The sequence below is a fragment of the Diabrotica virgifera genome, chromosome 1 (genome assembly GCF_917563875.1).
Source record: "Diabrotica virgifera virgifera chromosome 1, PGI_DIABVI_V3a".
Classification (NCBI taxonomy): Eukaryota; Metazoa; Arthropoda; class Insecta; order Coleoptera; family Chrysomelidae; genus Diabrotica; species Diabrotica virgifera.
In genome coordinates, this window is record NC_065443.1 from 296756145 (window position 1) to 296770021 (window position 13877).

At 34.2% G+C, this 13877-nt stretch overlaps 1 protein-coding gene across 1 annotated transcript in view; it reads right to left on the minus strand.

Moving 5' to 3' along the window:
• The window catches only part of LOC126885627 (protein turtle), a 672203-nt gene that overhangs the window by 109704 nt on the left and 548622 nt on the right, over positions 1-13877 (minus strand). The window contains exons 8-9 of the mRNA XM_050652257.1: positions 6795-6937; positions 2595-2865 (exon numbers count right to left, since the gene is read on the minus strand). Coding sequence (XP_050508214.1) covers positions 2595-2865; positions 6795-6937 — 414 coding nt within the window. The remainder of the gene's footprint in view (positions 1-2594; positions 2866-6794; positions 6938-13877) is intronic.

A 13877-nucleotide genomic window follows, 5' to 3' on the forward strand; every position in this document is an offset into this window, starting at 1 on the left:
ATATAGAAAGGAGGAATCCAAAAGCCATTATCAAGAAAATTTCTAAATGGAGACCTGTATCAGGCAGACCACGAGGAAAACCCAAAACTAGATGGGAGAACGAGATAGTCGAGGACCTTAAGAAGATGGGATTCAGAGAATGGGCAACCATAAGCAAAAACAGGAACGAATGGAGAAAAATTGTAGAAGATGCCAAGTTACACAACCAATTGTAAAACCAAAATGTTAATGCGGACTCACCACGACAAATGAATCGGAAGAGCCCAAAGAGGGCGGCAATCACTCCGCGAGGAGTGTAGATGCCATGATGATGATGAATCCAAAGCTTACTACATGGCTAAATTTATATCTGCCAAATAAAGTGTTCAAAATGTCCTCCGTTGTTAATTTGACAGTGTTCTAAACGGAGGTAGAATGAGTCTATTGCATTTCATGTTTCTAGACAAAAAGACCAACGTTGGAATGCAACAATACAACACGGAGACCTTACGAAAGTAAACGACCCAGAGGAACACCACAGATGAGGTGGGTTGATGATATTAAAAGAGTAGCCGGAACAAGTTGGAAATATGTTGCTCAGGATAGAGGCCGATGGAAAGAGTTGTTAGAGGCCTACGTCCAAACGTGGACGATAGAAGGCTAAGAAGAAGAAGAATAACAAATACGAATACCTTACACCTGATTCTGACCTGTGTTTTATACACATGAAATAATTAAAACAGCAAGAATATTTCACGGCCAAGCAATGTTTTACTTATCATCACTGGCTTTGAATAAGGTCAATAACATTTTTATTTAGAATTTGGCGTAAAATATATTTTATATTAATTTTATATACAATAAGATGTAAATTGGAGCTGGAAGGTCAGATAATAGAACAAGTGATGGAGTTTAAATATCTAGGCATCACACTATCTAGCTACGAAAGATTCGAAACAGAAGTGGAAGATCAAGTGAATAGAGCAAACAGAGCCGCAGGTTGCCTGAATGGCACAATATGGAGAAATAAAAATATCGGAAAAGAAATGAAAGGCAGAATTTACAAATCACTCATCAGACCAATAATGATATACGCGGCAGAAACACGACCCGACACAGAGAGGACAAAAAGATTGCTCGAAACAGCGGAGATAAAAACCCTTCGAAAAATCGATGGTAAGACTCTATGGGACAGAGCTAGAAGTACAGATATACGACGGAGATGCAAGGTGGACAACATTAATAATTGGGTAAGAAACAGAAGAATAGAATGGAATGACCACATAAGCCGAATGACAACAAATAGGGTAGTCAGGACAGCGAGAGACGGTTCCTCAATAGGAAGACGAGTGGGAAGACCACGAAAACGATGGAACGACAACTTACTAGAGGCACATTGAAAACACAGACAGATTCATGTCTATACAAAAAGAAGAAAAGAAGAATTTTAAATCAGTTGAACGCATACTGAAGTGAGGATTCTAAAAATAATACACACACAGAGTAACTTTACAAGTAAATCTGGCAACATCGTAAGGTCTTTATGCTATTCGGACAGTGGCGGATGGTCAGAGGAGGCAAGGGAGGCTTAGCCCCCCCATAAATTTTTTACACATGCTACACTGTTTTGTTTACCTAGCTTTTTTGCTTCGCGTTAGAGATATCGGAAAAAGTTATTTGAACAAGTTGTTCCAAATGTTCTAACCCCACATACCAAATTTCATCACAAAATTCGCACTTTTAGTTTTTTCATTATTTTGTAGTCAGGTTCCTAAAATTGGAGCGGAGGCTGCTGGCCGGAATATCTCACTTGCTAATGCTCCGCACAGCCCAGCAGCGTTTAAGGAGACCCGGTCTCCTTAGAGCTGCATTTTCGCTTAACGCACACGCTGCCCGGAGATTGGGCAAGGGCGGCTGATCGGCCAGCAGCCTCCTCTCCGATTTTAGGATCCTGACTACAAATAATGAAAAAACTAAAAGTGCGAATTTTGTGATGAAATTTGGTATGTGGGATTAGAATAATATTTGGAACAACTTGTTCAAATAACTTTTTCCAATATCTGTAGGTAATGCAAAGCAAAATATCGGCAATTTACCGTGTTTTTGGATTCGCAGTAAGCCGCTTTTAGAATTAAAAAAATTCAGTTGAGTATCTTAAAAAATGTGAACCTTCAATAACCTGTATTATGGACTTCAAAACTTCAAATCTGTATTTATTTCGATATGCATATCTACTTGCAGAGATAGAATTGTTAACAAATAAACGACAAAAACTTTTACAATTAAACTAACTATTTTTAACATGATATGAAATTTTGAATTATGATGATATTATAAAATGTAAATAAAAAATGGTCAAAAAAATGGGGCCTTAAATTAGATCTTTTTGGCGGATTTTTTTGCTAGTGCAAATTTGTCTAGTTGTTTTACATAAATGCTTACAAAAAAATATGTTTTACAGTTAGGTATAGCCTCCCCTATTGTAAAAATCACGAGTCGCCACTGTATTCGGATCATCTATTTAGAGATAATTAGGTGTTTCCAGACTTTTGGCTCACTCTGTATACATAACATTATGTAAAATGTGCAGAGAAAGATGCGGTTGGTATACTTACACTCAACATTAAGATAGGCTGATGCGGATTGCGGCTCCCCGATCCCATTACTGACTTCGCACAGATATTGACCAGAGTCATCGGAGCTGACCGGGTTTATGACTAATGAACCGTCCCGTTTGATGGTCACCCTCGTCTCCAAAGAAGCCAGCTCTTTGACCGGCGCCCCTTCACGGAACCACTTCACGGTGACGTTGCCTGGCTGGGCCTTTGCTTCGCAATTGAACTGGACTTTTTCTCCTTCCAGTTTCGTTTGATTCGTCGGAGGGACCTGGAAAGATATTGAGTTTATAGTAGAGTTAACAAATTGAATGGTATGTCGTTAGTGGAGGGCAGAGTGGAACGAAAATTTCAAAATTGGTGCTTAGAAATACAAAGTAAACGTATAAACATAAAAAGTATATTTTCTTAAATCAACAGATTTGGAGATTCTACTTTTATTACATTTGAAATTTTTTAATATAATTAATTCTTACGAAATAGCTTCAAAGTCCACACAGTATGTTGCAAATCTATGGAATAACTTCATTATTTCACCTGAGATTTAATTTTTGGGTGGCTACCAATTGCTCTATCGTCCCTGTCATTTCCAAATATCGAATGTGAAAAGTGGTACTTTTCAGGAGAGCAAAATAACTCTATTTTAGAGACTCCTAAATCAGCGCATTGACAAATGGGAAAATTTTTATATTTTTTGTATGTAATGTTTAATCCTTGTTAGATTGATAACAAATTTCAACTGTTTATCATTTTTTTCTTTCCAAAAAATCACATTCGTTACTTTGCTTTTTGTACAAAGATTCGTTTCGGTCCGATGATTCAAGGTAGCGATTATATAATAGCAAATAACTGTATATTCAAATAATGAAAACCCGTTAAAATGAAATCATAAACTGCCTCACAAGAATGTCTTGGAAGCGACACTGAAACAAAATTCGCGCTAATTGTAAACACGTGCATTTTATTCTTCTCAGCGGTTTAGCATTTTCGACAGTTTAGAGATTATAATTGAATAACTGTTGAATAAATTACAACACAAACTAACGAATGTGACACATTCGACATTTATGGCCAATTTCTCATATCGAGTTCAACTCCAGTTTAACCTGAACTTTTAGTGAACGTCAGTTTAAAGTCAAAATCGTCTTTCTGAATTCACGTTCAACCGATGGCAGTTTAAACTTGAACGATGCTTGAACACTGGAATTCGGCCGTTCAAAGATTTCTGAACCCAGTTCAGATGATTTCATGGATTACGCATGCGTTGTATTAACACAAAACGCTGTCATAATATAAATATAACTTATTTTATTATATTAAGCGTAACGATAAAACATAACATTATTTTTTTTTTTATAACATTTATTTATAATTATTAAAATTACTATTTGACTATAAATACTTAAATTTAACTTTATTCAAAAACAGCATAAAAAAGGTAGTTCAAAATGGCGACAGTTTTTTACATTTTGCCATCTATTGGCATTTCTCGAAAGCTGTAGAACGTGCACTGACATGAACGTGCAATGAGAAATGCTTTCCAAACAAAACCGAAATTCACCGTTGAACCTGGTTCAACTGAACCATAGATTACCGCAGGTAGGAGAAATCGACCCTAACGGGTAGCGTTGTACAAATATACCTTTAGTTATATTTATACAAAACAAAATATCGAATAACCATTTTCGTCAGTTTGCAGTCAACCAAATGAAAAAATGTTCATATTCGATGGTTTAAACAGCATATTTCCCGCGCTCCTAATCAAGCTAAAATAACGAGAATTTGCCACAAGATGTATCACGTATAATGCGAGGGCAAGGTATCGAATCTGAAAAATCCGATTTTTCACATTCAATAGTTGGAAATGGTAGGGACGATATGGTACAAAAGCAGGGAGCATGGTAAAAATCCAAAACGGTTCCTTAAGACCCTTCCATTGCAAAAATGGACTAAGACAGGGTAATGGACATATACATCATATTGTAGGTTCACAGAATCTCTGACCAAAGCATTTCGGTCGTTAAGAGCATCTGCACAGAGAATGGGACTATATAAATATTCAAAAGACCAAATAAATGTGTTGCACTAGGTCAAGCAACCTGACACCCAGCTACAAGAATAATAATTGACGACCTAGACCTGGAAGGTGCCGACAATTTCATATACTCAGGCTCGCTGCTAACTACAGATAACAATGTCAGTTAAGAAATTAAAAGAAGAATAGTAGTAGCCAATAACGGCCGGTTTCACAAAGTAAAGTTAAGAGATAACCAGAGGTTACCCCAATATATTATAATGGGGGAAACTCTGGTTATCTCTTAACCACAAGTTAACTTTACTTTGTGAAACCGGCCGTTAGTGTTACTATGGCTTAAGAAAACAGATCGCCTCAAAAATACATAGAAAAATTAAATTGACGGTCTACACTACAACATATTAATAAGACCAGTGCTAACATATATGGTTCAGACACTTGGTCACTTACACAGAATGACCAAGAACTGCTGAAACGTTTTGAGCGAAAAATCCTAAGAATATATCGAAAAATAAAAGAACAAGGTTTGTGGCGCAGGCGTTATAACTTTAAGTTGTATAGAAGTTTTGGAGAAACTGACGTTGTAAAATTCATTAAGGTAGCACACCTTAGATTTAGATGGAGAGGGCATGCAATCAGGTGAGAAGAAGATGCCATAGTAAGAAAAGTTATTGACCAAAGAGGGCCGATAGGACAACAAGCAAGAGGAAGACCGAGACAACTTAGAAAACGATTTAAAATCTATTGGAATTAGACAATGGAGAAGAACCAGAGAAAAGGGCGAATGGACGATTGATCTGAAGAAGGGTTTGGCTCATAAAGATCTGTAACGCCTAACGCCACTGATGATGATGATGATCAATTTGTATATGTTTCACATTACGCCATCAGTGTTAGCGTAGTGACGTAACCGACGATTTTTTTTCGATTCTAAAACAGACTTTACAAACCGACGTTACGGAACACTTCATTTGAAATGTCTCCTAATCGCCTAAATTGACGATCTTCAGCAGTGATGCAATAGGAAAAGATGGGAAGTAAACTCTTTCCTAATGTTTTCGATGACTTCAGGTGCGTTCTGATATGCTTCTTCAACTCTTCTACATTATTCGGTCGCCTTTGATACACTTTCGACTTCAAATATCCCCATAAAAAGTCTAACGGAGTTAAATCTGGAGATCTTGGTGGCCATTAGATAGATCCCCGTCTACCTATCCACCTACTTGGGAAAACGTTATTTAAGTAATTTCGTATCTGAACGCCGTAATGTTGGGGGCCCCCTCATGTTGGAACCACAAATAAGTTATATTTGGAAATACATAGCTGATTCAGCTGTGGTATCAGATAATCTTAGAGCAGTTAAGTTTTCCTCAAAAATATAGCCCTATAATGTTCATCTTCTATATTCTTTCATCTAATGTGGATATTCACTTTCCCAGAATCGATATGTCTGGCGGTGTACGTGACCGTTGAGTACAGAAGCAGCTTTATTTGAAAAAATTACCTTTTCTATGAGACTCAAATCAAAATCATCTTGTAATAGTTCCTGAACCAGATGCACTTTGTACTTTGCACATATCCTTCTTTTAGCATCCTAACAACAGTTTATTGTTGGAGTTTATTATCTACTGCGACCTACCTCAAACTGGCATGGGGATTTTCTTGAAACGCCATGCCAGTAAAACTTTCTTGGATTCGGGTATTGATTTTCTACAACTTATGGAGAGATCTTTAACATGGCCCATTTCTCGATGTTTCTCTTTCAATTTGAGGTCTGGAGACTATCGCGCAGAAGATAACAATGTTGTCAGCATATCTAAGATTTTCACTCCAAAGAATATATGAAAAACTTGTTTGAAAATTATATCTGAGTGGATATTAAATATCCATTGGACCATGACCAATTAACTCATCTATTGAGGCAACGTGATGAAACAAAGTCAGAATGACAGACAATAAATACATCAATAAATATAAGCTTATCAAAATTTTAGCGATTATTATTTCAAGTTGTATCAACATTTTCGTAAAACTTGTACTTTAAATCAAAAAATCAAGCTGTTGATTGTGTTATAGAAAAAATACACGCTTAAGATATTAAAGACAACTGTTAAAGAATTATTATAAAAAAAAAGAAAACAAAGTCTCTAATTTTTTTTATTTACCATAATCACTGCTCCCCCAGCTATGATGACTCGAGCAGTATGTGAAATTTGGCCTTCACCATTTCTAGCAATGCAGGTATAGTCGCCTATATCTTCATGTCGGATGTTTGATATTCGCAGCTCTGTTCCATCATTAAAAATACCTGCAAAAAAATAACAAAAATCAATTTTCTTACTTAATACCCGTCAAAACATTAAAATAGACAATATTATCAATTATCGGCTGAATCCGTCCACTGTCTTCTGTTTTTTTCTCATTTACCTAAGTTCTAAATTTGAAGATACAATCTGTATCCTAAAAGAAGGGGGGAGAAAAGGGGGATTTATAAATCAGCGAAAAATATGTTGCCAAAGGAGCCTAATCATCATAATTGGCTCGAAAATCCCTTGTGGATCTTGACCTGCGCGAGAATGGTCTACTCCCGTCGATTGACTGACCCTTAGAATGTTAACATGTTCTTAAGTGATATTTAAAGAGTGTTCTCTCAGGCTTTTCTCTTATATGACGCTTTTCAAACTATTCTAGTTCAGGTTGACTTAATTTTAAATTCATGACCTCTTACTCCTCTTTCTTCCGATCCTGGCTAACACCTTCACATTTTTTAATTGGAAGACCTCTTACCTCTATAACGGAGAAGAGCTTTACAAAAATTAACGTTAATCGGCCGGATCCCTTCGAAAGATTTCAACAAACCGCGACAGCACCTGTGGTAGCGATGGTCATTGGAGTATTTATCTGAGTTGGAAAAATTGGCCAAAAATGGAAGGAAAATAAATTTAAGATAAGGATTTACGGCCTTGTTCTTCTTAAGGAGCCTATTCAATGGGTTTTAGGATGAATCATTCACCTCCATACTGGTTCTGATGGTGTTGTCCGAGTGGCTTCCGTTCGCATTGCCAGAAGAAACCTAAGAAGAACCGTAGCCAATTTATGCCTTCTTCCTTTGGCGGAACTTAAGTGTTGAAAGAATTTCTGTAAAGGTGGGGGTACCTATATACAGTTTTCCTTTAGCCTGTCTCTGTGATTGTCTGATGAGAAGAAGATGTAGTTTCATGCAAGTGTGCGGATCAAGTGACACAGACAGACCCAGAGGGCACACATACTTATAAGTGATTTTTGTAATTTTTTTTATTTGTATATATATTTTATATATTTGTATATGTATTTGTATATATATAATAATATATTTGTCATTTTTGCCATTCGTAACAACGCATTTTATTTACTGCATCAAAGTCATAATTACCATCCTTAATTTTAAATAATTACTTATCTCTCCCTACCCCTCTCCCTATCCTAGTACAGACATTCTTAGACATATCAAAAAAATATCTCTCTCTCCTGCTTTGTGTCGAAGTAAACGAACGCATTTTTCTTTGCTTTCTCCGATTGAAGACAATAGACATGGTGAAAATTACAGCGAATATCTACCCTGTTGACAACCACCAGCAATAGACGTGCAAAGATAACCCTCTCTGGTTTTGACTCTCGAAGAGAACACACGTGTTGTAGTCCAGGGCGGATCTGTTTTGAGATGGACGTTGAGAGGTGACTTATATTTTTTTGCAGAATTTGCTTGGAATTAACTCACATGCTCTTTCTCATGAGGATCTATCAGTGCATCACAGTCTTTCGATTTCTTTGTAACACGTTAAATTGCATGTGACAGAAAAAAAAAAACGCACGTCGGTGATTATATTTCGTCGGTAACATTTATAACATTTATTCTAGTTGTCAATAGATGGCGCTATAAGGCAAGCGTCCACAGACCCGCATCGTACGCATCGGACGCACCGTACGCAACGGATTTTAGTTTGCCTTGTACAGAAACTTATGTAACCGCGTCCACTGATCCGCATCGTACGGATCGCATTATCGATTGTCAAACTAAAATCCGTTGCGTACGATGCGTACGATGCGGGTCTGTGGACGCTTGACTATAATCGAAATAAAAATTATTTTCGAGTTATACGCTGTGAGCTCGTACGTAGAGGGGATATTTATAAATTCGCGAGCGCCAGTAGTGGCAAGTCTGTAAACGTTTACCGGAAATTTGACATAAATTTCAAAGTGATTAATTTAAAATTAAAATTAAAAACATTAATTATAAAAAATATTAGTTGGTCAAAGCTGTGGTATATATTTTTACCTTAAATATACTTACGTTTTAAATACTGAATTTACGTTTTTTTAATGTTCCGTAGTATGTAATTATAAATTAATCTAATAATCTTGGCGCCATCTACACGATAATTGTGAAAGTATCCGAAGTAAGAAATTAATATTTCATCAATAGAACGTCAAAATGATTAGCAAAATCTTAAAAAAATCTGTTACAATTTAATTACTTTTTAGCGTTGTAAATATTAAGCGATAACCATTAAATAATAAATTTAAAAATTACCGGTGAAAGTTGAATTAGTAATCCGCCAGGAGCGACACCATCGAAGCTCAGAGCGTATATAATATATCTACGAATATAATCTGTACAATTTATAAGACTATACAAATCAAAGAAAATACCATTTTATAAATGCAATAAACAGAATTGATTTGTTTTTATGCCAAATTGCAAATAAAATTTGACAACTGTCAGATTTAACTAAAATATCATGTCACTAAAATGTATATTATCACGGACTTACCTTTTTTTCTATCATTTGTGACGCACTGAAAAATGCTCATGAAAAGAAGCATATAATAATAATTGAGTTATCCTCCCACTCAGAAACGTCCGGAACATTGTTTAAATAATCAAAATGTCAAAAAATGAAGGAAAAATTCGATATTTTTCTTCGTTTTTTGATTATAACTTTCAAAGTATTCACTTCCGAGAAAAGTTGCACCGACATAAAAGTTTCGTAATTAAATTTCCTACAATATAGGATTGGTTAAAAATTTTAAAAATTGTCACCCTTGTTCCAAAATAGCAATACTTGCGAAAAAAACCATAAAAAAGACTAGTAGTCGCATTTTACGATTTTCACCCATTTATGCTACACTTAGGACCTTCATATTTTACACAAAAAAACTTTATGATATAGTCAAACAATACTGTAAATTTGATTAAGATCGGTTCAAAATATTTTGCAATCCAGCTTTCGCAAAAAAAATTCATTTTTTCAAAATGTTGCAGGACTAAAAATAAAGCAGATAGCAAGTTGACATTTTTTTGCATATAGAAGAATACTGTAGCTTTCATTTGCAACTTGCAAAATTAAAATACAATAACTACCGCGGCATCAGGAATTTTTTGAAATAAACATTAATTTTTGGTGCTACGCGCAGGACAGCGTTGTTCGATTCACACAAGTTGAATTCCACCAAAATTTCTTCCAATCTTTATCTAATATATTATTTTCTTACTATAAATTTTGTTCTATTTTAATATTTTATTTTCACAAAAATCAAACTAATTTGATTATTGTTTGTGAAATATTGTTTAAACAATTGCATATGTTTAAAAATAATAAACTTTTATTCTATAAGTTAAAATATAATATGAACAAATACAGTTTTTGCTAAAAAAAGTGTTATTTCAAAGGACAGAGTATGTGTTTTTATTTTGCAATAAACAAATTTATTTATTTATATGGAAATGGACTAAAAATTAAAATTTATCAATCATTATCAAAGGTCATTGGAATGCCCAATCAGAGCAAACTATCCGCTGTCCTGCGCGTAGCACCAAAAATTAATGTTTATTTAAAAAAAAATCCGGACGACGTGGTGGTTAACCGACTTTAATTTCGCAAATTGCAAATGAAAGGTACAGTATTCTTCCATATTAAAAAAAAATTCAACTTGCTGTCTGCTTTATTTTCAGTCCTGCAACATTTTGAAAAAATGAATTTTTTTTGCGAAAGCAGGATTGCAAAATTTATTTTGCAAAATCTATTAAACCGATCTTAATGAAATTCACAATATTGTTTTATTATATCATAAAGTTTTTCTAATTAAAATATGAAGGTCCTATGTGTAGCATAAATTGTTGAAAAACGTAAAATGCGAATACTTGTTTTATATATTTTTTTCGCAATTATTGCTATTTTGCAACAAGGGTGACAATTTTTAAAATATTTAGCTAATCCTATTTTGTTAGAAAATTTAATTACGCAACTTTTATGTTAGCGCAACTTTTCTCGGAAATGAATACTTTTAAAGTTATAATCAAAAAAAGAAGAAAAAAATCGAATTTTTCCTTCATTTTTGACATTTTGATTATTTAAACAATGTTCCGGACTTTTTTGAATGGGAGGATAACTCAAATATTATTATATGAGTTATTTTCAAGCAATTTCTGCAAAAAAATATGAGTCACCTCTCAACGTCCAAATGTACTAATATTTTTACAGATGCGCTTTGGTCTATTGTTCTCTACTCTCTCAGCAATAACCACTAGAAAACGCAAAAATACCGCGAATCCCTCTGCTACTTTGGGTAAAGTAAACGGACGCTTTTCTCTCTGCTTTTTAAGCTTGAAGGTAATAGACGTAGTGAAAAAATACCGCTAATGCTATATAGAGAAAATCCGTTAATCCACTAAAAATAATTAAACCTAGTACGGGAAACATCCGCATGTGAAACCTGCATGTGTGACGATGATCGATGCGCAAGTAAAACAGTGACTTTTTTAAGATTTTTTATTAACATAATTAGATATTACCTGTCTAAATTCCCTTGAACCACAACCTATACTATAATTCACACAACTCTGAAATTATTTGAAACTTTTCGCTTATGTATGTACTGTTATATTTCTATTTGATATAAAAATTAAAATTTGATAATTATAAACAAAATTCACTTTAATATAAAATATTTTTAATTTTCTCAACCTCGGACATATAAATTTAGAACAACCTGTATACAACAAATTGTTATATTTAATTTTAAGAAGTGATTAGAATAAGCGTACGAAACTCGGAACAATGTGCTTAGATAAACAAAGTGAATGACGCGTACCATTATCGTTCTTCTCGGAAGGTCGATCATTAGCCTATGCTAAATAAAACTCAGTGAAATAGATGATAGTTCATTATCGTTTTTCGCGGAAGGTTTCGATCATTAGCCTATGCTAAATAAGACTCATTGGAAAGAGAGAATAGGTCATTAAAATTTGTAAATAGTTAGAAAGTATTTTAGAATGGGAATTAAATATTTTCTTTTGAAATCCATTAAGCATATTTAGAAAGATTAAAAATTGGTTTTGAGGAATATTACGAATGAGAGTTGGTGGTGGAAGATTGATTTGTGAATCTGGAAGGGATATTTAGAAAGTAGGGGAATGGATGACAAAGTGAGATCAGAATGTTTTGAGCTGTCGAGAAGTGAAGTCGAGTAGTAGACGGTAGTGTTCGAGGAGTGAGATAGCCGGTGTAGTTCCGTGAGTGTGGAGTATCTATCGTGGAACGAGAAGTAGGCCAGGTCGAGAGTAAAAGAACCTCCTTGAGCCCAGAGTGTCTCGGTAGCTGATAGCAGTTTCGAAAAAGGTAGAACACAGCATCACGACAAAAGCAGGAACGAGAGCTATTCGAGCTAGTTTTTCAAAGGAGAACATCACTGGAAGCCAGGACGAGGTTTGATCGCAGCCAAGGATAGCAGGAAAGGGTTTTGTGTGAGGACATTTTCAGTTCACCAGAAAAAGGTCAGTCTCATTTGTTTGGACATGAATGTATGGGTTTTTCGTATTAAATTCCACATAAAAAATTGAATAACATAATCAATAACATCAGAAAAGCTTCATCAAACTTAAATAGAGTTGTTCCTAATAACTCCTAATAGTTAAATGTTAATAAAAACTTTCAATTGAAAACCAAAAGGAAATAAGATTCCCATTTGTAAATGTTATGTTTAAGAATAATAAGAAATAGCAAATATTAAGCATTGATTGCCTTTTAAATAAAATAAAAAATATTTTGATTATAATTGTAACCCATATGTGTATTTTTTTTACTCTTTTCTTTTCTATCCCGATTAGGAACCATTAAGAAATATTTAGAAGCCACGGAAGTAAGTAATTAATTTATAATTCGCCCTGAGATTGAAAACATATTGATATGTGATCTGGTTAATTAATTGGATTAGTATTAATACATTGATTAAATTAAGTAACATATAAGAATATTATCTCATATCAATAATCAAGATCACATCAGTACATTCCTTAATTGTATTGTTATATTTGACTTTATCTCTTTATTTAGATTGATTAGCAAAATTTTTAATTTAATTAATTATTCAATTACTTTAATCACTGCCTATGCAAAACAAAACTAAATTCAAATTAAATACTTCAATACATTTTATTCTCAGGGCCAATTTTGTATTTGACACAATACCAATGATTTGTGGCTTCTAGTATTTCTAGTTGCTTACTTCTTCCAGGATGGAACAGGGAAATTAAAAAACATTCAATATCATATAAATATATTACACAGGTCTACAGAAAAAAAAATTTGTTTTGGTGCCATGCATCTTTAAGCTGATTTTTACTATATTAGGGGCGATAAATCAAAATATGGATTCCGTTTTTTTGTATCAGCTCTAGTTTTATGGATATGACACATTCCAAAATTAGTAGTTTTAATATTTGAGATAATGAAGAATATGCTATTCAAAGGAATATACATTGTTAATTAAACTTCTTCGTCAGTATGTTTGTTGTTCTCAGTGTATTATGCCTTATTTATGCAAGAAAGCACATTATTGTCCAGGCTTTAGTCGAACCAGAGAAAATAATCTTACCATTCCTCCATATTACTAGACCTAATGAAGCAATTCGTTAAAGCACTTGATTCTAATGGACCATGCTTCGCCTACATAGGAAGGAAGCTGTCCCAGATAAGTACGGAAAAACTTAAAAAGCTTTAATCGTTGATGGACCACAGGTCAGACTTCTTACAAAGGATCCGGCTTTTGTGGGGTCAATGAACGAGGTAGAGAAAAAAGCTTGGCATTCATTTGTGGACATTATGAAAAATTTTCTTTGAAATCACAAAAGTGAAAACTATGCTGAGCTGGTAAACCGTTTGCTGAGTAACTTCCAATCACTTGGATGTAATATGAGCATCAAAGTCCAC